This window comes from Triturus cristatus, chromosome 6 (genome assembly GCF_964204655.1).
Source record: "Triturus cristatus chromosome 6, aTriCri1.1, whole genome shotgun sequence".
NCBI classification, from domain to species: domain Eukaryota; kingdom Metazoa; phylum Chordata; class Amphibia; order Caudata; family Salamandridae; genus Triturus; species Triturus cristatus.
In genome coordinates, this window is record NC_140589.1 from 956,781,354 (window position 1) to 956,796,303 (window position 14,950).

The 14,950-nt window shown below is 38.9% G+C and overlaps 1 protein-coding gene across 3 annotated transcripts in view; it reads right to left on the minus strand.

Moving 5' to 3' along the window:
• Window positions 1–917: 917 nt before the first annotated feature.
• Window positions 918–14,950, minus strand: part of GJE1 (gap junction protein epsilon 1) — a 245,963-nt gene continuing 231,930 nt past the window's right edge. For all 3 annotated transcript variants that reach the window (XM_085609300.1, XM_085609302.1, XM_085609299.1), the window contains one exon: window positions 918–4,007. In XM_085609300.1, coding sequence (XP_085465426.1) covers window positions 3,612–4,007 — 396 coding nt within the window. In that variant the 3' untranslated portion in view covers window positions 918–3,611. The remainder of the gene's footprint in view (window positions 4,008–14,950) is intronic.

The following is a 14,950-nucleotide window of genomic DNA, read 5'->3' on the forward strand; positions in this document are numbered from 1 at the left end:
CCTAACTCATAATTACCTATCTGTGGGAAAAATGCTCAATTTCAGATGGCATAGCTTCTGCCTGCTCTACTGTCAGAAACATATTTCTTCCCTCTACTCTACTTAAGAAATGACTTACAAGTGGTTGTGCTATTTAAGGCAGCTACTTAGACATCATACCTGCAAATTTCTTTAGTGCACAAGATGTCTGTGTTCGCCATGGCAGCTCCAGAAAGCAAAGACGTGAAAATGTCCACCCACAAACTAGGAAAATATGACCAGTGCACAAATTACTAGTTTGTAGTTTTGTATTTCAAACATAAGGATTGTAGACTGGTCAGCCAAGTTGCCATGGTATGACCAGCCACCCATCGAACTCTTTTTGTAGAACGTGCTCCTGGCAAGTGGGTGGAAGGGCTTTGGGGAAAAAACCCACCAAGCAGGAGGTAAAACTAAATAGGGTGGGCAGCTGGATATCTACCAACAGAGGTGGTGCTTTTACTGACTGAGGCTCCTGACAACCAGTGGCACTGCCCCCACTCCTGAAAGATCTCCTGGAACTGCAAATACTTTGTGTGCATGTGGTGGTCCCTACAATACAATACTGCACACCGCCACCCCATACAAATGCCCTCATTTTCTCCGTACAATTGTTTTAGTACAAAGTAACACAAATGTAGAGATTACAGAAGTGTTTTTCTCTCTTAAATTACATTTTCATAAAAGGCTTTAGCTTTGAAAGTAACGCGTTACCTTACAATAACACGTGATAACCTTGTTTAACAAAGAAGCTTGGAGAAAAACAGGCTTGGATCGAAAATGAATTGATATGGATATTGTTTTTACATGTTAAAGTCAGCTTAGCAAAGAACACCAATATATGGTGAAGAAAGCCAACATTATAACAAATCTCTTTTTATTGCTTTGTGTTGTTGGACATCTAGAAATCGGATAACGTTTGACAAGACAATATTGCAGCAGAAACATAATGAAATTTACACAAATAATAGTTCCCAGTGAATCTCTAGAACATACACACTCTGACACGTGGCTTGCATTTTAATACAGAAAGAAATTATGTTGTACCTGAGATTAGAAACTTAATTTAAAAGGAGAAATTCTAGTTTGTTTGAACACGTTGGATGGATATGTGATAAAGAAATCAAGTTCACTGTACAATACAGAGAACAAAGCACACGTTTTCAAAATGTCAACATCTAGGGCAATCATCATTAACCAAACCTGTAATTTATGAATATCAGTTAAAACTGTTGTATCAACAAGACAGTTCTGCAAATGAAATAATGATTACTGAGCAATAATAAAACAATTTTTATATTAAAAAAATAAATAACAAGAAAAGTAACACCAAAACAGCTATTGAAATGTGTGACCTAAATGTTTTCCTGCTCATTAAAATTCATGGTGTTAAAGAAACAGGACAGAATGCTGTGCATAAACAGTAGGCAAGCTTTGGCGATAGCTCATCATTGTTTAGTTCTATATGCAAAGTATCCGATACGTTTAGAGGCACCCTCAGTTCTGGCAGACAGAAACTGACACACAAGGAGATAAACTGATTTTTCCATGGTGTAAATAGTGTGACTGTCCTGATTCACCTCTGGTCTCCTGGCTTCACAGGTGTCAGCTTACGTACCGGAATACGTCTCCTCACAGGTCAGTAGTTTTATAAAAGCTATTGGCTAGTCTAACATGAAGTATTCTGCTTATAGACTGGCACACACGCTCTTTGTTCGTGCAGTGATGTATCTTAGTTTTGAAGAACTTAGGAGTCATTGCTTTTGAGGTAGTAGCTCTGTTCTCACACAATAGGCAGCCCATCCACTGAGTAGCTTCTCTTAGATCACTAGAAAGACTGATACTGCCTTAGCAACCACCCTCAGGTTCGGGCACATAGTTGGTGTTAGTTGTGTGGCCACATGGTTTGGGAATGGGTGGATGGCTACTGGATGCAGCTAATGACCTTACCCCATTCCTAAATGCTACTGTGGAAGGACATAACCTTTTTAGTACTTCATATGCAACACAACCAACAGATGAAGAAAAACATTTCCACCACAATCTAGTGACCAATAAACCCTTTGGTTGGTGTTCAGTTAATTTATCACAATTGAGGGACAGCAGTTCTGGCTGCGATATCTGGTAGCATAAATGTTACCTGGTAAGGTGGCACCTTATTAAGGGTAATCGTAAGGAAAGGATTTCTGCTTTTCACAAACAAGGGGGAAAGGCAGTCCATCTGCATGACAGAACTACCTGTGGGCAACTGAGAGTGAATAGCAAGTACCAATATTTCAACAGGGAAAGAAAATTCAATTTTAGCTCCATCTTGTGGACCTGAGTATATCAATTTGGGCCCTTCTCCGCCTGTCACCACAACATTTTTCAGCATTCATTCTGAAAATATCACCCACAAGACCGATTACCTTATAATGAGGTCATCAACTGAATGGTCTCATAAAAGGTCTTAAAATCTAAGCACGATATCATCTTACAGAACGCTCTGGAATCCCCTTTGTTGGTGACTGTTGCAGATGCAACAATGGTGAATGGGGACTTTGTTTCCTCGACGCTGGATGGCCTCTTTAAGTGCCTGATTCCTTACTTCCCCTGACCAAAGAATGCCACGTAAAAAAAAAATTCTGGCATTGATACTGATTAACATAGTGTTTTCCAGAAGAATACCTATTTAGCACTGTACAAAAAAATGCACTATGGAAAAGCAGATATTCTCTCCGATATAATTTCCGTGTTTGAAAGTCTGAGGAGAGGAGTGACGAGGACAATTAAAAGAAAAGTCAAGTGAATGCGGTGATTGTATACCAAGTTGCAAATAATGACAGAAGCAGACACAAAGATACAAAAGTATCAAACTTGGTCTTTACATTTTCTAGTTTGGGGTGATAAAATGGATTACCGCTACTGGATAATATCGGTATGATTTAAAAAATGTATCCATTTCTGGAACAGCTGTCAACCCAGCCAACTCAATGTAAAATGACAATCAAATGTGCCATTTAAAATTACTATAAATAGGAAACACTATTTTTCCTATAATAATATTCACACCATTTGAAAATAAAATTATTAATAAGTTTAACCATGTCTTTCACGTGAATCTGTGTATTTGCATATGTACACATTCATACATATATATTAATATATGTATTTACATTTATCTATACAAATATTCGTATTGTACAACTTGAAACAATGATGCATGTAGCATAGATGCACAATGGACTTCCTACCATTAATTGTTGTTCGAATTTAGCACATAGAAAAGCCTCCAACTCACAGAACAGTGGAATACGATGGAAATTATTGTTTGTTGGTGCTTATGTTGCTTGTATGAATGTATAAATATATGCAATGTATATTGACCACAGACATAGAAAGGTAAGAAGAAAAATGATTCTCCCCTTACTGCAGTTCAAAAGTATACTAAAAGAAGGAATTTATCCTATTTTGAGACAATAATACAAAGTGTGCCAGTGATACATGCTCCTGCAGGGTAATTGCAGTGGTATAACAGAAACAACCTGTTTCAACAGGAGGTGTTGGTGGAACACATACAGATTCATTGCAGTATTACATTCACAATGGTGGAGTCATGGAGTATTCAAAAAACCCAATCGTCTGCAAAGGATCTCAAAAATCTCAGCAACACACAATATCACTGTAATCACAGTAAAAGTGTACATAGCAATGAGGAAAATGGTCTTCTCAAAGTGTTCTGGCACCATGCACCGGGTGATGTTATACTTCTTGTCCAGGGCGCTGGCGTCACACCGGTAGATCGGATTCACTTGGAAACCAAAGAGGTGGCTCTGAAGCCAAAAAGCAACAATCTCCAGGATGATCCGCAATAGTACAGAGATTATATAAAACACAGTGTAGACAGGTCGCTGAAGGATGTCTTCCTGATCAATGCTTTTACAAGCGGCATAGAGGTGGAAAGCTGCTCCAGGAACCAACACAGTTACTAGCTGCAAAGCCCAGAACACCTGAAAAAAATAAAAAGGGTGATTTCAATTGAATGCCTGCAATGTACAGAACCAACCCTCTGGGTTTCTGAAGAGTTGAAATCAGATGCCTAAGTCACATTCCTTTCATTAAGGGATGGGCTCATCAAGCCACAGAACCGCAGAATCCGATCAGGTTTTCAGGATGACTAACACAAATACATTAAAATATATGTTAAAATTAAATATACATTAACAGTAAATTTAAGTAAAACTTCACCGGAGTTTACGTGGCGCCCTAATTTCCATTGACTTTATTTTACATTATCATGCTCATGAAGATCTGGTTTATACTGCCATGATCACTAAATTGTGCACGCATGTACATTTTCAGAATTCCGCACATTTATGACATGCATGTTTCCAATTTTTTAGACTTACAGGGGATTAGAAAACAAATTGGTATCTAAAAAATGTGGACTTAAAAGGGATCAAGAAACATGGTGCATCTATTTTCTTTGAGGCATAGTCCCATACCCCCCCCCCCCCCCTTTTCATTGGACAATCAACGGGGTTAGAGGACATTGGCATCTAAGTTCTTTGGAAAGGCCAACATGAGCGCCAGATTAAGATAAACAAAGTAGTCGCTGATTCTAATCCAGGACTCTGCACATACAGCCCATTAAGCAATACTTTCAGATATAGCCAGCAGTCTATGCGACTGATCTTCAGTAATACCAAGGTGGAGAGAAGTGTGTTAAGGATAGAGGCAGCTTTGCATGGCCGCAGCCACAGGGGGAAGGGGGGTGGGGGTCCTCAGGGGCCTGCCCACTTTTACATTTTTTTGTGCCCGCCCTAAAATGACAGGCTTCCTGTTGTTTAATTTAAGCAACAGAACGGGACTACCATCTTTCAGAAAGGAGAATCTCAGGCATTGAAGCTGGTTTGAACCCTCCTCATGCTTCCCGCAGGTATCTGCTACAAGCAATTAAAATGTTGCAGCTGCGCTCTGTATTTATAACAACCAGCTACTGCAGCATTATAAATGTATGTTATTTTAGTAGTTCTTTAGCTGATTTAACTGCTTGTGTGCAGTATGTATACTATAAGCAGCTATGTGATCGACCACCTGCCTGCCGATTGAGAAAGTGGGCCTCGACGAAATGAGGAGGGAAATTGGAGAACTATGTCACCTGAACTTGAAGACGAATTTCAAGGTAATGCTGTGTGCTGCTGTTTGCTTTGTGCTTGAATTACGCCTTATGAAAGTACGCCTTATGCACAGAGATTTCTGTTGGACAGCACAGAGTTGTTGAGTTAATTTGCTTTTTGGTAGACCTGATGGGTAGTCAAAGGTAAGGTAGGTTCTGTCGGGAGTTAGATAATTACTTGAACAGTATTTATCAAGAAAAAAGAAAAAAAGTAAACACACCTAGATTGATGTAATCAATATCAATAGTATTTGTAAATTAATTCATTTTTCTGGTATACAATTAGGGTTATATCTTAGTCAGGCTGTCATAAAAAACAACAATTTTGTTTTTTTTAAAAAAGGGTGGCACAAGCAATAAACTAATCAGTGATAAGGTGATCTAGAAGTGATAAAGTGCTTTGGGTGAATAGCATATATACAGTGCTGTACAAAATGCATATAAAATGGTCATTCAGTAGACATCAATCTCTATTTCATTGATTATGTAATTATCCAACTTCTGACAGAACCTACCTTACCTTTGATTTCAGGCACCCAAGTTCTGAGGGTCACTGGGTAACCACCATTATACTTAATGACCTGAGGGGTAAAGCAGGTCTGCAGTGGGCAGGGGTGAGATGTCCACAAACATGGTCTGATATTTATATTTTATACACTCATGGGAACTTTGAGTTGTACAGTGGAATTAATTAATCCTCCATCTAATTTAAACATAAAAATCAGCAGCTTCAAATGGTGATCGAAGCAGTGCACTGGGTATCAACACCTCAGCTTATTTTGAAAATTGTGACTATCTTTATGGGCAAGCATAATGCCAGACATAGATCATTTTTGTGTTGCTGTTGTTTGTATACATTCATAGAATTAAATATTGTTTGCTGCAAGGACACAAGAATAAAAACATTCTTAAGAAAAGCTGAACAGGAACACCTTTTTCACAGAAGTGCATAGTAAAAAAGTGTTGTTTTGTCTAGTTCTATTTTACCAGTATTTCAACATTCCTGGGCCATCATGTCAACACTATGGGCCTTATTACGATGTCGGCCAGACTTGAGTCCAACGGACCCCGTTTTGGTGTGGGATTCGACCGACCATAGGTGGGAGGTTCCGCACTCGCATTTCCCTATAAGAGCTTGTGCTGCAGGCAGTTTCACCCTGCAGCACATTGGTATAATGGTACTTAGCAGATAAAATTATAGTAAGCAAACCTGATATTCAAGGGTTGTAGGATCTGCTCACTTCTGTTTAAATATATAGCAACTCTTGATCAATTGAATCAACGATTTCGAAGAAAAAAGGAAGGGAGGATTTCGAAATTGTTGATTCAATTGATCAAGAGTCCTATATATCCTGATATTAAAATAGCCTCCCCCTTGAATATATGAATCAACTGGTTTAACAGATATGATCTTTGTCAGTTCTGATCAAGACAGAATCAGATCAATTGATCTAAGTGGACAAAAATGACATGTTGCAATATATTTCAACAGAAGTGAGCAGATCCTACAACCCTTGAATATCAGGTTTGCTTACTATAATTTTATCTGCTCAGTACCATTATGACTTTGCTGTCCGAAAGATCAGCTATACATGAAAAGTAATGCTTTAACTAAAATTGACAAATAAGCATTATTAATTGCGTCGTTTGCGATAGGAACTTGTTTGGAAACTAAGAGATATGTTTTGTTAAATGTGTTTTTGAACTTATATGCAAACAAAATTTGAATTTATTTGCACGGGTGTTATAACTCTTCTTATGAAAAATGATTTTTTACATGCATGGTAATTATTGTCTATTCCATGTTCCATTAGGGGTCAACTATTTTATACACTGTAGTCCTGAAGATGGTCTTATCGACGCTTGCCTAGAGACCGAAACGTCGACTTTTACACTTCTTTCTGGATAACAATCTAGGATAGAGAAAAAGTGTATACAATTGTGACATTGTAGGATCTAATATTTGTATTTATTTTCCTCTTGTGACATTGTGAGTTTTGTTGGAGTACCCTATATGAACTTCAAAAGATAAAATTCCATTTTTTATATACACCCGTGTTTTCTGTATATATTTTTGTATATTCTTTGTTGTGATCTGGGCATGGGTTTTTATTGTTTATAAAGAACTGCAAATCATATAAGTATGTTTTTATGCTGCAAAGGGTTCTGAAAGGAAATAAATTGGCAAGTGAATGGAAAATCCTTGCACCAAAGAGTACACTAAAGCAATATAACTTAGTACAGTAAAAAAAACCCTTTAAGGCACTTTTACCCGTTCATTTAGTTTTACCCAAGCCCTCAAGGGTAGATTGGGTCTCCCATTGTTTCTAACTACTTCTTTGTAATGAGGCAATCGGACTTTAAACCCTGGATGTATGTCAGAAAGCCTCCAATCTGCAGTTGGAGGATTTCCAACCAACATCCTAATCAGCCCCTTCGTTTTTTATGATTGGATGCTTTCAAAACATTGCCTTTCTCATGTTTCTCAACAGAAAGGATGTTGAAGTTTAAAAAAAAAACATGATTTGTTTTTCACCGGCATGCTTTGATTTGAAATATCTCACATACCACGCAACGCTGTTGTGGAGTAGCAATGGTAATACACTGGGAGACAAATGCAAGAGCATATACCATTTAGAACCATTTATTAACACGCTTTCATGAGGGTACTCTGAATACGCCCCCCCTTCCGCAGAGGGCCTGGGCTCACTCATGTCCCCAAAGCTCTGCAAACTTCTGAGTGTGTCTTCCATTGCTTTTAACGCCATTAGTCATAACTAGAGGTATTTCCTCTGCATTTGTTTTAGCCTCTCCAGCCTTTAAAGCGCCTTTCATCTTTGGATCTGGAAGCATTACAGGCTATAAAAGCCACTTGCCGCCTGTGACTGGTTAGGAGTTCAATTTGTTCTTGCACAACTGATTAGTGAGAGGTGCAGTGAAACAGGGTAAGCGAAACAAGAGAGAAAAAAGGTGACAAGGAGCTTGAGAAGCTCATGGGAAATGGAACTTAAGGGAAGGTAGGAGAGTCAATGAGAGAAAAAAAGGAGAAACAAATGAAGGGGAGACTGATGTAGAGAATCAGGCATACAGAGACATGAATTCAACATAGTGTGCAGCAACAGTCCGTGCCATTTTTTATTTTGATAGTATATTTTTGCAGACACCCCTTAGGCAGACAATCTTTTCTCTGTTGAGGCCCATCCTTTCTGTAATTAGGTATGTCTTGAACCACCAAGATGCTAGGACTTTTCATGAGTCTGAATCCCTAAATTGGGCCAAATAAGCATTTTATCTTCACAGGTCATTAAATTGACTATGTTTGAATAGAGTATTAATGCTGTGCTAATAGTAGCCATATAAAACATACATTAATATAATACATTAACAGTAGTGGCTGGTGAACAATGACAGCAGTAAGGCAAATAAAAAGAGGGGAAAAAAATGTGAACTATTAAATGAGATAGTTGGATAGACTTGGGAAATTTCTGCTCTGTGACTTCCAGCGTACACTGCAGATGCACCTTCATCCTTCACGATGCATCATTGGAGTGGTGTGTGCTGGAAAAAACACAACCAGGAAAGAGAGCTGTCATTTTCCCTACCAGTACAATAATGTAATTCAGCAGTCCCCAGAGGTTTGCAGAGTTTTAAACACTTTTCCTTTTGTGTGATGAGCAGGGTGTGCCTTTCATTTTCAAACACTGATTCCTGCTGCAGCTACAGGTGCAGTGTGCATGTCTGTTTGGAGAGCTCTTTTTCCATACTATTTGCTCCATTGTATTTTACAACTACCTTATGTGAATGTGCAGTAAGAGAAGCAGAAGGAGAAGGAAGGAAGCACAATGAAGATGTCCTGGAGACGTCTAGAGCCCAGGCAGAAGGGTCACGTCAACTACACATTGCGTGCACGTTCCCTTTGTTGAATTGGACAGGGTGGGATCTGCCTAAAGTTGACAGGACTCATGTCGTCGGATAGCCAGTGAAGCACCAGGGACTAGATTATATTGGCACAACAATGCTGTAGCTTCCAGATGCCACTGTGTTAGTATGCTTTCTTTGCAGTAGCAAGCGTCAGGCCAAGCCCTAAATGTATTTAAAAGAGCATAGTTACTGCTAGTGAATGTTTAATTAGGAGATAGCAAATTGTCAGGAGGGATTGGAGCCTCAACGCCCTAATAGATTGGACACCCTGCAAATTACTGTTATAGCGTTTAGGGCTAGGTTCACCCTCCTTGCTATGTCTTTCAGAATTATTCATCCCTTGAGGAGCGTGCTGGTCTGGTAACTCAGTACCTGAATGAATCTACTGCAGGAGCTTATGGTTAACTATCTGATCATAGAAGACTCAAATTCCAAAATCCACTAAACCATTTATCCTTCCAGTGTCGTTAAAAGGAGCACCATTTAGCTGGGTAACAATAGATATTTTCCATCACTGCCAAGACACCTCTTCAATAGTGATCAAGCACTTAACAAAATAGACATGTAATTCTAATAAATAATTCTATTGTCCCATCACGATTTATCTGATCTTCTTGGTAAGATACCTCAGCCTCTACCTATGATACAGTGGCTAGTCATCCACATGTGTTTGTCATAAATTATTTCATTACTCCAAAATCAACAAGTTGTGGAATAACTGCACAGGTCTGTATAATTTGAGAGACAAGGAAATACGTTTACTTCTGATAAGGCATTGGTCTAAGTCCATACTATCACACATCTAGAGTTTGTATTGTTTGTATTGCTGATGCACTAGCACTCTATAAGAGACAGGGGTCCAAACACATCATACAGCTCTCCCCTGTGCTGTATGACAAACATGTTATCACACTTACATCGGACAGTTAAGGGCCTGTAGCAGTCAGTCACTATGCAACTGAAGCCACATAATCATAGAATATTTTAGGCACTGAGCTTCCAGCCACAGTGCAATTGTGACAATGGGGCCTGCAAAGTAGTAGGAAGTGAGTGGAAGAGCGCAAACTGAATCACAGCATGAGCGGGACTTGGTGATAGAGTATATAAAAAAGCCTTGAATGCTGTTGGTGTGAGTACTTACAGGTGCATATTGCACATGTACATGCTTGTGGGAGATCTTGTGATGTGCACAATCCTCTAAAGTCTGTTGAGGCCCACCCTTGTTATAATTTTGAAACCCATAAAATAATGGTGGTCTTGGTATATTTTGGGCACCCGTGGCATGATATTGCCTACTCATTTAATGTTGCTGGTTCCTTGCATACTTAACATATTGCATACTTACTGGCAGAACGGAGGTAATGTTTGTCAAATTATGGGAACTCATTGCCTGACAATGCCTATGTCTGGTATAATACTGGCCCTACACATTATGTGGATCTTCTGGATAAGACAGTGATAAATGGGAATGTAGGGTGCAATATATCCATGTGTCATATCTACACCTACATGCTTGATTAAAGTCATAAACTGATGTCTCACACATGCATACAAAGCTCCCCACAACATAAGACCAGCATACCTGAACCACCGCCTCACATTCCACGTACCCGCCAGACAACTTTGTACCACCCAATATGCTCTAGCCGCCATCCCCAGGATCCACAAGAACAGAACCAGAGGAAGTTCATTCTCCTACCTCGCCGCCAAGACCTGAAACACCCTGCCCTCCACCTCAGGCAATCCGCGTTGCTGACCCAATTCAAGAAGGACCTCAAGACCTGGCTCTTCGAATGATCCTCAACACCCAAAATGTGTGAACATTTATAATTGAAAAAGCCGATGTTTGGTAATGAAATTCTTGCATTTTCAAATATATATTTTAAAAAACATTTGTATTCTTTAATATTGACACCTTCCTTCAGAATAATACCAGTAGTTGCTGAAAAATACTGGTGCAAATTTGTGGAGCTGTTTGAGAATTGGGAATGATTGGTCATTGTGGGGGTTTTACAGACCTATTTATTGGTTGCAACTGACCAGGTGTTATCACATGAACTGGAGCCTATATAGGTGAGCTGGCACTAATGTGCAACAATTCCAACCATTTTTGTCTGTCAAGCTCCGATCCTCTATAGAACTGATATTAAACTATAGCCAACGCACACCAATTATTTTGTCAAAATTGATTTAAAACAGCATACAACCCATGTTACTCTTTGATTCTTTACAAGCATGAACGCCTAACCTATAAAGTCATTCTTTACTTCTATCCAGTTTATTAAAAATTGCAAGTTATAGTTAGCTCAATGAACTATAACTTATAAATTTCAGTGTTTTTTCTGGTCTTCAAATGTTAGGTTTTGTGTTATTTCAAGACCTAACTAGAGTATCACTTTAACCTTAGTTTTTTACAGGGAATTTCGAGGTTTTTTTTTTTTTAAAGTAAGCTAAAATTCTATTATCATCCCTAACTATAATGTCACTTTAACCTTTGTGTTTTTAAGTGAATTTCAGAGTTTTTTAACCTAAGGTAAGATCTTATTACTGTAACCAAGTATAACTTTAGTTTAACCTTTGTTTTTTCAGTGAATATATAGCGTGGGTTATACATGCCCACACACAAACATGCACACACACACACACACACACACACACACACACACACACACACACACACACATGTATACACAACACACCATCAAATCAAATCCACTTACACACATACAACACCATACAATTTAATTTTGCACATAAATTCACACCAGTAGAAAACAAATGGTACATATAAACAAATACACACGGGAAAAAGATATATATACCCACACATGCAAAACATTCAGAAAAACACACATACAAACAAGAGGGAATCATAAACACACCACACAAATCCCATCAAGAAGAAATCATAAACACACCACACAAATCCCATCACTCACGCATACCATAGCAGTGGAACATAAGGAAGGTACATTTGTGCATAGCAACTTTGCAACATTCTTTTTGTTTTTGGATACTTTATGGAAAATACACACACAAACACATATGCACACACATACACAAAATAGAAGTAACACACACCGCTCAATCAACAGAAATTCCCACATGTAGAGCAGGACAGAGCAATATATGATGTTTAAATTGGCACACACCAACTTTGCGCTATTGTTTGTGTCCAAAACAAAAAACAGAAGTCACACACAAGCACAAATAAAGCAATACACAGCCCATCATCAATACAAATCCCCTCAACTGGAGATTGGAGAATATTTGATTTATATTGGCGTCCATTAATCTTTGTAAGAAAATACATACATCCACACACGAAATACACACCACACATCTCAATTTCAATACAGTTCCACTCACGCACACAATTCTACTATGGAACATATGGAATTGTAAGTTGTACATACTAATCTGGCACCACTTTTGGTGTTCAAGAACACTTAAAGGAAAACACCACACACAATCTACAACATATGCAGTTTTTATTCCCAACAATGCACAAACCCTACCACCAATACAAAGTCTCTCATGCACCGTATACCACTAGGGCCATTCAGAATGGTAAACTTACACAGGAGTAAATGTACACATGTATGTTTACTTTCACACTTTTGGCAAAATTTAATACTTTTGGCTATTCACCAGTTACAATTGTAAAGTTACTAAAAAAGTGTAGACTTACATGTCTACGCCTCCTGAGTTGAAAGGGTCAAGCATAATTTACTAGTGCAAGTTGTAACTTTTCACACACAGGAAGAGGTCTCCACCACCAGGATAGAGATCTTCCTATGGTAAGGTATAGAGAGAAGTTTAAAAGTTTATTAATCTCAAAAATAAATTAGTAAAAATATTTTGATGTTAATGTAATTTTATAGTAAATTAATTTAAAATATTTATTTGCAGAACAAAAGTTTAAAAATGCTACAGCATTATTAATATAAACATGGTGAGTAGAGTCAGCTGGTTGGGTAAAGACGCAAAAGCTAATGAGGGGAATTTGAAGGTGGTGAACTTCAATTGACTCTTGGTTGCAGCGCAAGTTTTGGCAGCATTCAGCCCACAAAGACACAGCACCTCGCCTACTATTCAAGCGCTTCCATTGTTATAGGCCGGAGGTTGTATGCCCGGCTCCATGGCCACAAGTGGGTCACCAGTGGCACTGACGGCCTTTGAACGCTTCTCTAATGCCTCCTCTGGTGTCAGTGAATCGATTTGCCCCTTTGTGTTGATTGGATTCTTGTGATTGACTGGCTCCTCAAGCTCTCTCCGTGACCTCTGACAGTCCCCATGGTATCAGCTCGTCTGTACTTTCTGTGGCGGGTCCTGCTTTGTATGAACGCAATAACTTGAAGTTATTAAGCTGAAATATTGCTTTACTTGCTTCCAAATTCAGTGATCTGAACTGGCATGTACTCATTAGGGAATTTAATGTTATTTGCTTGCAGATAACCTGGGAGACTTCAAACTGTTTTTTCTGTAGGGGTATAAAGTTTACTTTGTCCCGGCTCTTGCTTCAGTCTCCGGCAGGGCTAAAGGGAGTCAAGCAGTTTACACTGCCCTGTCAGTAAATGCCTGTGTTAATGTTTTACAATCTGGCACTTCTGTATTACAGGCACTAAGGATGACATTGTTGGGTTCTACTGTATTTTATTTACTGCACTTTTATAACGCTACACCGGGGTCCTCAAACCATCCAGCATATCCTGTTTGGTTTCTTTTATTGAATCTATAGCTGATAGTGGGGAGGTTCGCCTAACTTAATTATTGCAGGAGATTTTAATATTCACATGTGCAAGTATCCTCTCGATAGTCGAAGGAAGGGTTACATATGGTACATACAATGGAAGGCACTGAGTTAAACAAAATAATTATTTGAATTCACCTAGTTTTCACCCTGGATAAAAAACTGATCCATGCCTCAATTCCACAAAGTCTCCCAAGATTTACTGGTAGGGGTTAATCTTCTATTATATATATTTTTTGTCTCTGCCACTCTTTTTTTTATTGATGTCCTGTTTTAACATTCTACAAAGTGTTTTAGTGACCATAATCCAGTTTCCATCACTCTGAGCTGGGGTCAGCCTATTTTATCTTACGCCCTGGGGTCTCTTGGAGTTCATTCTCTATCTGACCAGGGAAGGCACAAAAGGTGGGAGATGGTTGAGGCCGAACGACTTAAGCGTTCAGGACTTTGCTACTTGCTTAGATCCCACTCCTCCTGATTTGTCAAAATTAGAGGCCTTTGGATGTATTCCTAAAAACACAGCTGCATTATTATCTCTCACGGTTTCTAATTCAATTCCTTCTGACTTCAGATGGTTCGACTTAAGTTGCTCAAAGGCTCTGAGGACTTTAAAGATTGCATTAAAAGCTTTCCCTAGAAACAGCAAACTAGGTTCCATCTTTCACTATAATTATAAGCTTGAGTTAAAGAGGTGTAAAGATGACCTGAGAGCTCAAACTTAGGACGATTTAGCTTAAGCAAGCACCTGGAAAAACAGTTCAACTTTTTGGCGCATAGCAAACCAACCGTGCTTAGCTAAGGTAAATGATGCTGTGCTTTGCGGTCATATTGCCGATAACCAATGGGTGACTCACTTTAAAGGTATATATAATCAACATTCTTCCCTAGCTCAGGCAGTCGTACCTTTGCTGCCTCCCCGAGGCAGGTCGAATTTGGTTTTTAATCTAGAGAAATGTATCCAAGGAATTCAAGGTTTAACAAGGGATAAGGCCCTGGGCCCAGATGGCATTCCTCCTGATATGTTCCATAGTGATGTGGCAGTTTGGGGTCCAATCTTAACCCCGATTTTAAATGCTTCAGTTAGAGAGGGACCTTCCACA